Source organism: Pristis pectinata, chromosome 23, assembly GCF_009764475.1.
Source record: "Pristis pectinata isolate sPriPec2 chromosome 23, sPriPec2.1.pri, whole genome shotgun sequence".
Taxonomy (NCBI): Eukaryota; Metazoa; Chordata; class Chondrichthyes; order Rhinopristiformes; family Pristidae; genus Pristis; species Pristis pectinata.
The window spans coordinates 29,509,497-29,522,850 of record NC_067427.1 but is presented as its reverse complement, the minus strand read 5'-3'; the positions used below and the strand labels follow the sequence as shown (position 1 = coordinate 29,522,850).

General features: G+C 49.2%; 1 protein-coding gene across 6 annotated transcripts in view; it reads left to right on the top strand.

Annotated features, from left to right (window-relative positions):
- LOC127581956 (glutamate receptor ionotropic, NMDA 1) overlaps window positions 1-13,354 on the top strand; it is a 103,563-nt gene that overhangs the window by 43,645 nt on the left and 46,564 nt on the right. For all 6 annotated transcript variants that reach the window (XM_052036752.1, XM_052036751.1, XM_052036750.1 and 3 more), the window contains 5 exons: window positions 6,413-6,534; window positions 8,105-8,279; window positions 8,901-9,045; window positions 11,372-11,455; window positions 12,943-13,078. In XM_052036752.1, coding sequence (XP_051892712.1) covers window positions 6,413-6,534; window positions 8,105-8,279; window positions 8,901-9,045; window positions 11,372-11,455; window positions 12,943-13,078 — 662 coding nt within the window. The remainder of the gene's footprint in view (window positions 1-6,412; window positions 6,535-8,104; window positions 8,280-8,900; window positions 9,046-11,371; window positions 11,456-12,942; window positions 13,079-13,354) is intronic.

Sequence of the window (13,354 nt, the reverse complement as noted above, 5' to 3'; positions counted from 1 at the left end):
TTCCATGCCCAACCACTCTCTGGGTAAAAAACCTTCCTCTGATATCTCCCTTGAACTTCCCACCCATTACTTTAAAGCCATGCCCTCTTGTATTGAGCATTGGTGCACTGGGAAAGAGTCACTGGCTGTTTACTCTATCTATTCTTCTTAATATTTTGTACACCTCTATCATGTCTCCTCTCATCCTCCTTCTCTCCAATGAGTAAAGCCCTAGCTCCCTTAGTCTCTCCTCATAATGCATACTCTCTAAACCAGGAAGCATCCTGGTAAATCTCCTCTGCACCCTTTCCAACGCTTCCACATCCTTCCTGTAATGAGGTGACCAGAACTGGACACAGTACTCCAAGTGTGTTCCCCAGACCTGGAGCCACTGACACTGGCTGACCCTGCCCATTGGAAGAAGCCTCATCCAGAGCGAGTGCTCAGAACCTGTTCCTGCTGCTTGCTGTCTGATCTGGGAATAGTGTCAGCAATTCCCTCCTGACCCAGGGATGGATTGGTGCTTGGGAACTCCCTCCTTGACCCTGACTCTGGTCAGTCAATGCTGGGGGAGCTCCCACCCTGACTCTGACTCTGGTCGGTCAATGCTGGGGGAGCTTCCTCCATGACTCTGAATGTGAGTTGGTGTTAGGGATCCCCCTCGCTGAACCTGACTTTGGTTGGTCAGTGCCTGGGAAGCTCCCTCTCTAAGCCCGGGTCAGTGCTGGGGATGTTCTCTCCCTGCCCTTGACCCTGGTCGGTCAGTGCTGAAGGAGCTCCCTCCCTGACTCTGACTGTGAGTCGGTGCTGGGGATCTTCCCCCCTACCCTGACCCTGGTTGGTCAGTGCTGGGGAGCTTCCTCCCTGACTCTGAACATGGGTCAGCTCTGAAGAAGCTCCCTCCCTGATGCTGACCCTGGTTGGTCAGTGCTTGGGAAGATCTCTCTCTAAGCCTGGGTCAGTGCTGGGGATGTTCTCTCCCTGCCCTTGACCCTGGTCGGTCAGTGCTGAAGGAGCTCCCTCCCTGACTCTGACTGTGAGTCGGTGCTGGGGATCTTCCCCCCTACCCTGACCCTGGTTGGTCAGTGCTGGGGAGCTTCCTCCCTGACTCTGAACATGGGTCAGCTCTGAAGAAGCTCCCTCCCTGATGCTGACCCTGGTTGGTCAGTGCTTGGGAAGATCTCTCTCTAAGCCTGGGTCAGTGCTGGGGATGTTCTCTCCCTGACCCTGACCCTGGTCAGTCAGTGCTGGGGGAGCCCCCCCCCCCAGTGAGCCAGACCCATGATTGATATCATGTTTGGACCAATGCAAGTCCTGGACCACTGCCTACCATTGTGTCAGGAGGTCCCCTGGGCCAGACCACTGGGCAGGGTCCCAGTTCTCAGATGACCCTCACCAGCTGATCACCAGCTCCTCCAGCAGCCACTCCACCAGTGCCCTGGTCCACAAACTAAAGCCTGAGATTGGAGCAAGGCAAATTTTGAAGGCATTAGACAGGGGATTCCAAAGATTGATGGGGAGAGGCTGTTTGCAGGAAAAGGGACATCTGGCAAATGGGAGTCTTTTAAACATGAGATGGGGAGAGTTCAGGGACATCATGTTTGGGAAGGACTAGGGAACCCTGGCTGACAAATAATATAGAGGTTCTGGTAGGGAAAAGGAGACATATGGTAACTGGGATCAAGTGAATCCCTTGAGGAGAATCAGAGATTTAAGAGGGGAATCAGGAGAGCAAGAGGAGGACATGAGATGGCTTTGGTGGATAAGACAAAGGAGAATCCTGAGGGATTCTGCAAGGAGATTAAGAGCAAAAGGATCAATGTAGTCGAGTACGTCTGGGCCACAGGAGGTGGGCGAGGTATTAAATGAATATTTTTTATCTGTATTTATCATGGAGAAGATCATGGAGGCTAAGGAATTAAGGAAAATAAATGGTGATGTATTGGAATATATCCACATTACAAAAGAGAAGGTGCTGGTGTTGGTAAGGCACATTAAGGTGGACCAATCTCCAGGGCCTGATCAAGGGTATCCTAGGACATTGTGGGAAGCTCGGGAAGAAATTGCAGGGGCCTAGCAGAGGTATTTGTATTGTATTTAGCCACGGGTAGGGTACCGGAAGGCTGGAGGGTGGCTGATGTTGTACAGTTATTTAAGAAGGGCTGCAAGGACAAGCCAGGGAACTATTGGCCAGTGAGCCTGACATCAGTGGTGGGAAAGTTACTGAAGGGGATTCTGAGGGACAGGATCTACCAGAATTTGGAAAAGCAAGGACTGATCAGGAATAGTCATGGCTTTGTGCGTGGGAAATCATGTCTCACAAATTTGATAGTGTTTTTTGAATGTGAGGAGGGCAGGGCAGTAGGTGTTGTCTACATGGACTTTACCGAGGCCTTTGACAAGATTGCACATGGTAGACTAGTCCAGAAGGTTAGATCATGTGGGATCTAGGGTGAGCTGGTCAACTGGATACAAAACTGGCTTGAAGGAAGGAGTCAGGTCAGAGGGTGATAGTGAAAGGTCGTTATTCAGCTTGCAGGCCTGTGACCAGTGGTGTGCCGCAGTGCTGGTGCTGGGTCCACTGTTGTCTGTCATCTATGTTAGCAGTTTGGATGACAATGTTGTTAATGCGGTTAATATTTTTGCAGATGACACCAAAAGTGGACAGTGAAGAAGGTTATCTAAGATTACAACAGGATGTAGATGAACTGGGGAAGTGCGCCAAGGGGTAGATGGAATTTATCTCAGGGAAATGCGGGGTGTTGCATTTTGGTCAGTTAAACCTGGGCAGGATTTACACAGTAAATGGCAGGGCCCTGGGGAGTGTTGTAGAACAGAGAGACCAAGGGGTACAGGCACATTGTTCCCTGAAAGCGGTGACACAGGTAGACAGGGCGGTGAAGAAGACGTTTGGCACACTTGCCTTCATCGGTCAGGGCACTGAGTACAGGAGTTGGGACATCATGTTATGTCTTTAAAACTGCACAAGTTATTGGCGAGATCACACGGAGTATTGAGCGCAGTTCTAGTCGCCCAGCTATAGGAAGGATGTCATTAAGCTGGAAAGAGTGCAGAAATGACTCACGAAGATATTAACGCAACTGGAGGGCTTGAGTTGTAAGGAGAGGTAAGGAGACTTTGTAGTGATATATAAAATCATGAGGGGCGTAGATAAGGTGAATGATCGCAGTCTTCATCCCAGGGGAGGGGAGTCTAAAACTAGAGGGCACAGGTTTAAGGTTAGAGGGGAAAAATTTAAAAGGGACCTGAGGGGTAAGTTTTTCACACAGAGGGTGGCGGGAGTATGGAACGAGCTGCCAGAGGAAGTGGTTGAGGCGGGTACAATTACAACATTTAAAGAACATTTGGACAAGTACATGGATAGGAAAGGTTTAGTGGGATATGGGCTAAATGCAGTCAAATGGGACTAGCTCAGGTAGGCAACTTGGCTGGCATGGATGAATTGGGCCAAAGGGCCCGTTTCCGTGCTGTACAACTTTCTGACTATCTGACTCTAAGCTGTAGAGACAGGAGCAGCAGTGGGAGTTCTTCAGGCAGATGCCTAGGGCACAATCAGCGTGTTGACATCCATGCAAAACCATAATGCAGCAAAGCTGATGCCCTCCAGAGTCAGGTGATGTTGCGGAGCCAATGGCGATCTGTGATGTGAAGCCTATCATGTTTGAGGGTGGAGGGGGGAAGGAGAGGTTGGGAGGGACAGTGAGTGGAGGAGAGCTGGGATGTTCACTGGGAGTTCTGGGGCAGAAGAGTGTGGAGGATGATGCCTCCTTGACCCCCCCACCCCCTGAATGCCTGAATACTCGGCATCGAGCTCACTCTTGTGCCAGAACGTCCTGATTCTTTGGTTGGCTTGTGCTGCTCTATTGCAGAGCAGTGTTCAGTCCCATTTCTCTGTCTAAAGGAGACACTGAACAGCCTGAGTGATGCTGGGGTTTCTGGATCCAGTGTTGAGGCTGCAGCCTCCGTGTGCCGTGGATCACAAGACTTATTGCGAAACCTCCACAACACTGCCACAGCCCCCCAATCGAAGCAAATCTCCCCAGCTCGCCGCCTCTCACAGCCAGCGCATCATCACGGGGCACCTCACACTGGACGGGGCAAAAAGCCACAATGAAGCCTCAAAGCATGCCTGCAACATCAGGGCGCATGGAGTCAGGGCACTGTAGGTAGATGGATGACAGGCTGGCTGCAACACAGGAGGCAGATGAGGCATGAACCACTGTTACTCAGGTTAGCAAATGGCGGATGCAAAGGATGGATCCCCATCACTAACTGATCAACGAACAAGTAGATAAGTAAATCATTTGGACTGGGAGGTGGAAATACTGCTTCAGCATTCGCAGATGGCATTGCATTGAGTGCTGTGATGAGCTCAGGGGAAGGCCATAATGGAGTGAAGGAACAGGTACACAGTTGGGAAATAGTTCAGCGAGGCACACACTGGTCAGGGGAAACAAGGAAGGGTGTAAATAGGGTAGGGGGACAGGAGGATCTGAGGTCACAGGAACACAGAGCTTTTAAAGTATTTGAGCAGAGCTTCCAAAATCTATCCATTTGTACACAGGTTTACTCATGGAGGGAGAGCATTGGAAAACAGGAATTCATTGGCTGGAAACACTCAGCGGGTCGGGCAGCCACTGTGGAAGCAGAAGCAGAGTTAATGCCTCAGACTGATGAACTTTCAGGTTGACCTGCTGCTTGTGCCAGCATTTGATTTGATTTCAGATCTCCAGCATTTTCTCCTTTTTGGTTTAAATTAACGGATGCTCAGTTTGACAACATTTCTGGTTACAGGATGAAAAGGACATCATTGCACAGGGAAAGGGAGAGACAGATTCACTAAAATTATATATCAACATGTTAATAACTTTAGGAAGGAAAAATTTTTTTTAACCACAAGAGGACTGGTAGAGGGAGTTTATGAAAGGGTTTGAGAGGGTAAATGTGGAGAGGATGTACCAACTCATGGGTGAATTTGGGGAAGAGCTCTGTGAGTAGTTGGGATGTGGGTCTCACCAGAGGGGCACAGGAGGAAGAAAACAGAAGGCCTTGTGGAAGGAGTACATGTGGAGCACAAGCCCCAGTGTGGTCCCGCTGAAATAAATGCCTGTGAATAGTTTGTGACACCAGATGATACTTCATAATAAGCTCTGCTGTGAAGGCGAGGGTGTTTGTGCCCCAGCAGTTCCAACTGTTTGCTCCTTCCTCCTGCTCCCCCTCTTCCTCCACTTGCAATCCTAGAGGTTCCCTTCAACAGTCCTGGATTGCAACAGCTAACAACGTGGTTCCAATGCTGTGAGATCCAGAAACACGCAAGTGCAGGATGAAAAAACCAGCTGGTTTCTGTAACCAGAAATGTTGTCTTGTCAAACCAAGCATCCATTAATTTAAATCAAAAAGGAGAAAATACTGGAGATCTGAAATCAAATCAAAACATCTTCAAAGCTTCACCTGAGCCTGGCTGAAACTCTTTCATTAACACTAGCAGCGATGTTCTCAGGATGAGGACCAGCTGAGAGTGGCATTGGCCAGAAGTGTATGAATCCCTCCAACTGGTGAACACCTTCTAATTGATAAGCAGCTGGGGACCCCTGCCAGGGCAACTCTCCATCTCTGCACCCCCGCCTGCTCCTGCACTCCACACCTCCTCCTCCACTGTCGGAATGGAAATACCTTCCTGAGAAAATCCCCATCGCTTGAAAACTCAAGCATTCTGCATCCACACCAAGCAATGTGCAAAGGGTTCATTTTCAAATTCATTAGCAGAAGAACCTCCGGTAGCTTCTGGGGGCACCCAGAGATCCCTCCACACCTCTGGAATCAGCTTCTTCCCCTCCCACAAAAGACAGAGCTTGTGGTAGGGATCAGGGACTGGCAGAGTCCCTGCCAACGGACAGAAAAAGTCTGGCTGCATTATTCATTTGAGGTCTGGTTACTGGTCTGGGAAAAGTGTTCCCTAAACTGAGGTCTGGCAAAGTTGGAACAGCCAGATTTTATGGGAAGTTGACACTTCTATTTCCCAGGAGATCCTGGCTGCTTCCTCCTCACTTTGCAAAAAACTCATGGCAAGAGGATCCCTGCAAATAAGGAACAAGCTTCCAGTGAGGCAGCAGAGAGGAGGCAGATTCCAAGTGAGGGCAGAAGGGAGTTTGGGAATGGGAATAGAAACGTCCCCAGTGAACGTATCCTCAAGTCAGTCAACTCCTTGACTTCCCTGACAGAGAAGATATTGAAACTCACAGATTCCTCTCTACTCAGTGTGTCCGTTTACTTTGAGTGATCAAACCAAGCAGTGCCCAAGTTATTCTTGCTGTATTTTGATGTTTCAGAGAGCAGATGCACTTTAACCCAGGATCGTGGACACACTATGCAAGCTGCTCTCATACGTTAATGTGTTCCTCTTTTCCCCCAGTGAAGATGACGCAGTGACAATGTACAAGGCTGCAACACTCCTGAACATGACTGGGCCCGGTTATGTCTGGCTTGTTGGAGAGAGAGAAATATCTGGCAGGGCCATGCAACATGTTCCAGAAGGTATGGCCCCAGGAACACATTCCACGCACCACTGGGAGCCACTTTCACTCTGCACTCTTCTACAAAGGGTCTTCTCTTAATGACGATGTCACCCATAGAACTCACACCCCTCACTGTGTCCCCCACACACTCCACACCCCTCACTGTGTTCCCCACACACTCCACACCCCTCACTGTGTCCCCCACACACCCCACACCCCTCACTGTGTCCCCCAAACACCCCACACCCCTCCCTGTGTCCCTCACACACTCCACACCCCTCACTGTGTCCCCCACACACCCCACACCCCTCACTGTGTCCCCCAAACACCCCACACCCCTCCCTGTGTCCCTCACACACTCCACACCCCTCACTGTCCACCACACACCCCACACTGTGTCCCTCACACACCCCTCTCCCCTCACTGTGTCCCCCACACACTCCACACCCCTCACTGTGTCCCCCACATACTCCACACCCCTCACTGTCCCCAAACCCCTCACTGTGTCCCCCAAACACCCCACATTGTATCCCCCACACACCCCTCACTGTGTCCCCCTCACTGTGTCCCCCACGCACCCCACACCCGTCACTGTGCCCCCCTCACACCCCTTGCTGTGTCACTCACACACCCCACACCTCACACTGTGTCCCCCACACACCCCTCACCACTCACTGTCTGTGTGATCAGACACTAACTGCATCTGTCCATGTGCCCCATGTACTCATGCTGTGTTGTACCATGATACCCCTCACGCCATTCTCTGTGTCTTCCTTCTGTATCCCAGTCCACTAATGCTCCTCTCTGTTCTGCTTTGCTTGCCCCACTGTCTGTGTTGTGCTCCATGCCCCTCCACTTTGACTCTATGTTGCCCTCCCTGTCGTTCTGTGACACCCACTGCTGGTGCAGTGACCGATCCCTCAGTGACCCACCCGTCAGTGACCCACCCTCAGTGGCCCACCTATTGATGACCCACACATCAGTGACCCACCCATCGGTGACCCACCCTCAGTGACCCACCTATCGGTGACCCACCCGTCAGTGACCTGCCCCGTGACCCACCTGTCAGTGACCCACCCTCAGTGGCCCACACATCAGTGACCCACCCATCGGTGACCCACCCTCAGTGACCCACCTATCGGTGACCCACCCGTCAGTGACCCCCCCCGTGACCCACCTGTCAGTGACCCACCCTCAGTGGCCCACCTATTGATGACCCACACATCAGTGACCCACCCATCGGTGACCCACCCTCAGTGACCCACCCATCGGTGACCCACCCTCTGTGACCCACCCGTCAATGACCGACCTGTCAGTGACCCCCCCTCAGTCACCCACCAGTCAGTGACCCACCCTCAGTGACCCATCCTCAGTAACCCACACATCAGTGACCCACTTGTCAGTGACACACCCTCAGTGACCCACCCATCAGTGATCCACCCTCAGTGACCCACCTGTCAGTGACCCACCCTCAGTGACCCACCTATCGGTGACCCACCCGTCAGTGACCCACCCTCAGTGACCCTCCCCCAGTGACCCACATATCAGTGACCCTTTGATCTCAGGTCCGGTGGTTGTTTCCCTTCCAGGTGTAATTGGTTTGCAACTCATTGATGGTAAAAATGAAACGGCCCATATCAATGATGCAGTGGGTATTGTGGCTCAATCCATCCACGAGCTCTTTGAGAAGGAAAACATCACCGATCCCCCCAAAGGCTGTGTTGGGAACACCAATATCTGGAAAACTGGACCTCTCTTTAAAAGGTAAATGTACAGTCTGGCGTTTGGGTCCCTCACTGGATGGATGGAGTGTATCTTCATCATAGGACACTCACTTGTTGCCATTTTCTTCCAAAGTGATTCAGGTTAAATTCATGGGAGTGGAACACCCATCATTATCCTGGAAAAAGAGCACAAACGGTCTCCCTGTGATTTCCCCTGGTCTGTTGAAGCTGGAGGTGTCCGGAGACAGCAGTGCCAGTTGTGACTGAGTCCGAGACTAATGGAAGTCAGAACTTTTCTATAGAGGTCCCATGATAGAACCTCCCCGTCTCCAACTGGACCAAAGGCAGCTAATTGTTTCCTGGCAAGTTGATTAAGTTCCTGCCGAGGCAGTGATCCACTGCACGTGATCTTGTGGATCTGTGATCAGGTGATCATGTGGATCTGTGCTCCCATGGACCAGTGATCCCATGGAGCTGTGATCCAGTGGACCAGTGATCTGTAACCTGGTGATCCAGTGATCCTGTGATCTGGTGATCATGTGGACCTATGATCCTGTCCGCCAGGGCCCCTGTTTTTTCAGCACTCGGGTCTGTGTGGCCACAGGAATCCAACTTATGGCAATGGTGTCATTACTGAGATGGTGTCCATCTGTTTCCACAGGGTCCTGCTGTCCACCAAGTACCGTGAAGGGTTCACGGGACAAGTGGAATTTAACGATGAAGGAGACCGAAAGTTTTCTAACTACAGCATTGTGAATGTGCAAAAGGGAAAGCTGGTGCAAATTGGAGTTTACAACGGGACTAATGTACGTATGCAGAAAAACAGGTCATCTTTGCAGATGGCTGACCTTTACATTAACCCCTAACCTTGACCATGATGCAACCCTAGTACATGCTGCAAAGAAATCTATTGTCTTGCATTTTCAAAGGCAGTGGAGAGAAGAGCATGGTACTGAGTGTCACCACGTGAAGTGGTGTGGAATCTGAAAGGTGCCACATAAATGCATATTGTTGGGTAAGTATGAATAACCATGACCACCTGCTTCCCTCTCAATAACAGTGACCCTCTCCACCCCACATCAGTTTACCTGCTGCTCTAACCATTGTTCTTGCCTTTTTTATCTCTGGACTCAATGATTCCAGTGAAAATTCAAACAACACAGGTGCTGGCAATCTGAAATAAAACCAGAAAATGCTAGCAACTCTCAGTAAGTCAGGTTAATATTTCAGGTTGGAAAGAGAGAAAACAAGTTAGTTTTAAGTTGGAAAGTGGGTGGGGGACAGATGGATAGGTCAAAGGGAATATAGGTGATGGGGTGAGGCCAGGGTTGCCACTGGGATAAGCTGTTGGTAAAGTTATCTGGTTGATAGGTTAATGAGGGATGTTAGTGAGAGAGAGAGAGAGAGAGAGAGAGAAAGCAAGAGAGAGAGAGAGAGAGATGACAAACAAAGGCACATGTAAAAGTTGTTAAATGCAGGTCACAGCTTTAGGAGATGCATAGAGGATCAGGCAGTGTCGGTGGAAAGAGGCAAAACAGGGTAATGTTACAAAAGGATAGGCTTCAGCTACGGTTATCCAACTCTTTACCCAGTTTGGTGCTGTTTGACAATACTCCTGAGAAGTACCTTGACACATCCCACTCTGTTACAGAAAATCTGAATTCAGGCTACCACTGCTGGTTCTGCTGTACAGGAGGTGCTCTGTGCATTTCAGCAGTTAAGAGGCGGATGGCAAGCAACTTCATTGGATCCAGGTGGTTCAATGGCACTGCCTGTCTCTATCTGGGTGAAAAGATTCAAGCTCAGAGCATGTCCTGTTCTCTCAGGGTTGCCATCTTTCAGACATTAAAGTGTGGCAGCACCTGCCCCGTCTTGTGGACATAGGGTTCTCAAGGCACAATTGAAGATGTGCTCAGGAGTTCTGGCCAATGTTTTTGCCTCAAATAACACAACCAAAACACACTCTCTGTTCACTTTCACATTGGTGTTTGTGACAGCTTGCTGTGCACACGTCACCTTAATGTTTAATAGACAAAACTTGTGAAGTGCCTTATAAGCACTTGGGACTACTGAAAGTAATATATTGATGGGAGTTCCTTCTTAATTAAAATCCTTACCTGCTGCATTGATGTTGCTGAACACGTGGGTTTGACCAGAAGGGAATGAATCTTCTCCAATACTGTTAAGTTTGGGAAAGATTCCCCATCTACCTGTGAGTCTCTGATTGTACAGTGATGCAGAGTCTTCCATCAGTGTTATTGTGAAATGCTGATGTATCCAAACCCATTTATTAGTTCCCATGTGGCACTGGTTATCCTAACACTATTTCTCAGGCACGTTTCATGACTAACAAGGCAGCCTGCCATTTGCTAATCGATGAAGGATTTACATGGAGCATATTCTATGTGAATCACTCAATGTCTTCATCTCCTTCTCAAAATGTCACCCGTCAAATAAAATAGTTGGAAAGGTCTGATCATTAACGGAGATGGTTCCTTCCAGAGTTAACAAGTCAATGGTTAACTCTGGGGTCTGAAGGAAGCAATGGCTTACTGCATACAACAGTACAGCACAGGAGCAGGCTTCTCTGTGTCTCTGCCAATTGTCAATAACAAGGATTTGCCTGATGTTGATGGCACTGCCTGGCTCAATGAGATGGTTACAGCTCATCATTCTCTGGCTCAGAAGCATTGTAGTGAGGGCACCATGATGTACATCCTTCCATTTGGTTCATATTTATGGGAAACAGAATGCCAAGCCTTGTGCATAGATGGAGATCGGAAGTTAGCTGTGTAGTCCTTGGAATACATTCTAACCAGGAATGTTGAAAATTCCTGTTTGGAAGGAGTCTTTATAGACAAGAAGATTAGCCTGACCCATGCAGGTATTGATGACTGGGACGTGTATTACTGAGTGCGTGGGAATGGTACCTGATGTCGGGCCGGTCATTCGGAGTGTTGTAAATGGTGCTGCTGCCAAGAAAGGTCACAGTTCAGTGTTCTCACAAGTTTTCCTTGCTGGTTTTAATCTGGAGAGAAGCAGGAGGGGTTGGGGAGGAGGATACCGGTCTGACTCTGCTGTGTTTGTTAATCTGTAATAATCTCCTGATTCTGCCTTTGGTCCATTCCACAGGTTCTGCTGAATGACAGGAAAATCATCTGGCCAGGCGGTGAACTAAACACACCCAAAGGGTTTCAGATGTCAACAAAACTGAAGGTACGAAGTGAGCTGAAGGAATCAATGGGCAGCGCAGAATACAGCAGCTGTGGAGCTAAAACTCTGACTCCTGACAGGAAGCCTCCACTCTCAGTCGCACCAGTATAGTGTGCAGCAGGTAGTCCTGCTGCCTCCTGGCTCCAGCGACCCGGGTTCAATCCTGAGCTCAGGTGCTGTCTGTGTGGAGTTTGCATGTTCTCCCTGTAACTGCGTGGGGTACTCCAGCTTCCTCCCACTTCCCAAAGACGTGGGAGTTGGTGGGTTAATTAGCTGCTGTAAACTACTCCTGGTGTAGGTGGGTGGTGAAAGAATCGGTGGAGGGGGGTGGAGATGGCGAGTTGATAGGAATGTGAGAAAGAGTAAGTCACAGGGAATAAGTGTGGTGGTGCGATTCATGGGATTGTTCTGAAAGTCAGCATAGGCTTGATGGGCCAAATGGCCCCCTTCCACGTTACGAGGACAATATGATATTCAACGTCAGTCACCGCTAGTGGCCGTGTGCTTTGATTCGCAGGTCTTCAGGACACCATTCAGAGGGCAGAACTTTTGCTCGTGCAGTAGGTCGGTCGTAGGTCCCTGTTTATTTATCTCCATCAGTGTCATTGAAGGAGGAAGGGGCAAGCAAGCAGGCTGGGGGCAAGTGGATACACAGAGCATCTGTGAGGGGATCTCCACCCAGAGTAACACAGTAGGAATTCGTTTAATGTTGAGGATTAACACCAGAAAAGGCAGCGTTGTCCTTTGATGCCTGAAGATTAACCAAAGGTTGTGAGGTTCAATAAATTAGTGTAGTGCTCAGTAGAGTAGTGGTCATTAGTTTAGTAATCATTAGAATAGTGGTCATTAGTGTATTAATCGTTAGTGTACTGGTCATTAATTAGTAATCATTAGTGTAGTGGTCAGTAACTTAAGTAACAAGCTGGTGGAGGCATTCTCCAGTCACCAGGACAGGTACGTTCCGTGAATAGAGAGGAATTCCGTGTTTCACTCTGAGTCTGGTGTTTATAGGACTTATCATTGATGCAGAGTAAGGAAATAATTCAGTTTAAAACCTACCAAAAGCTTGTGCATATTTTATCTGGGGTAAAACAAGGTGCTGGCAAGAAACATGGAATGCCTTCACTCACAGCTCATTGTGACCCCTCGATTAACTGTGGAAACCAATACACAGAACTGAGAATTGAACTTAAAACTCACATTTAAATTGTTTGTTGTCAGGCCTTTAAGGTGCTGCATTTATAACTTCATTCCACAGAGTGTACGTTACATTGGCTCAGCTTCAGTGTGAGACTCATGACATGTAGGATCCTTTTCTACTGCATCAGGTCTGAACTCCTGCCCAATGAAACTGCAGTTGTATTTGGGAACTCTTTTGAACCTCTGGTGAAACTGCTTAAAAATTGCTCATAAATGTATAGTGTTAGAAAAGTTTCATTCTTACAACCCCATTCAGTGTCATGTTTGGATTTGATTTACTTTACACACAGATTGTCAGTATTTACCAGGAGCCTTTTGTGTACGTGAAGCCAACATTACCAGATGGGACGTGTCAGGAGGAGTTCTCGATTAACGGGGAGCCCATTAAGAAGGTGATCTGTACAGGCCCAAATGCTACAGTACCAGGTAAGCCAAGTTTCAGGATCCAATCAGTGACACCTCCCTGGAAGTAATACCGGGAGTGGAATGTGATTGGGCCCATTCCCAAGCTGAATTGTACCACTAGGAACTCATTCAGGGTTCAGTCAGGGTATCGTAGATTGATGTCATCTCCACGCCAGTTGGGCAAGGGATGACGTCACTCCCCCTGCCGGGACCTTGTGTGTCACTGCCTGGGTCACACTGTTCTCTGCAACCATTGTTGTGGACCTCTCCCAGGACCACCTGCCTTTCACTGCACTG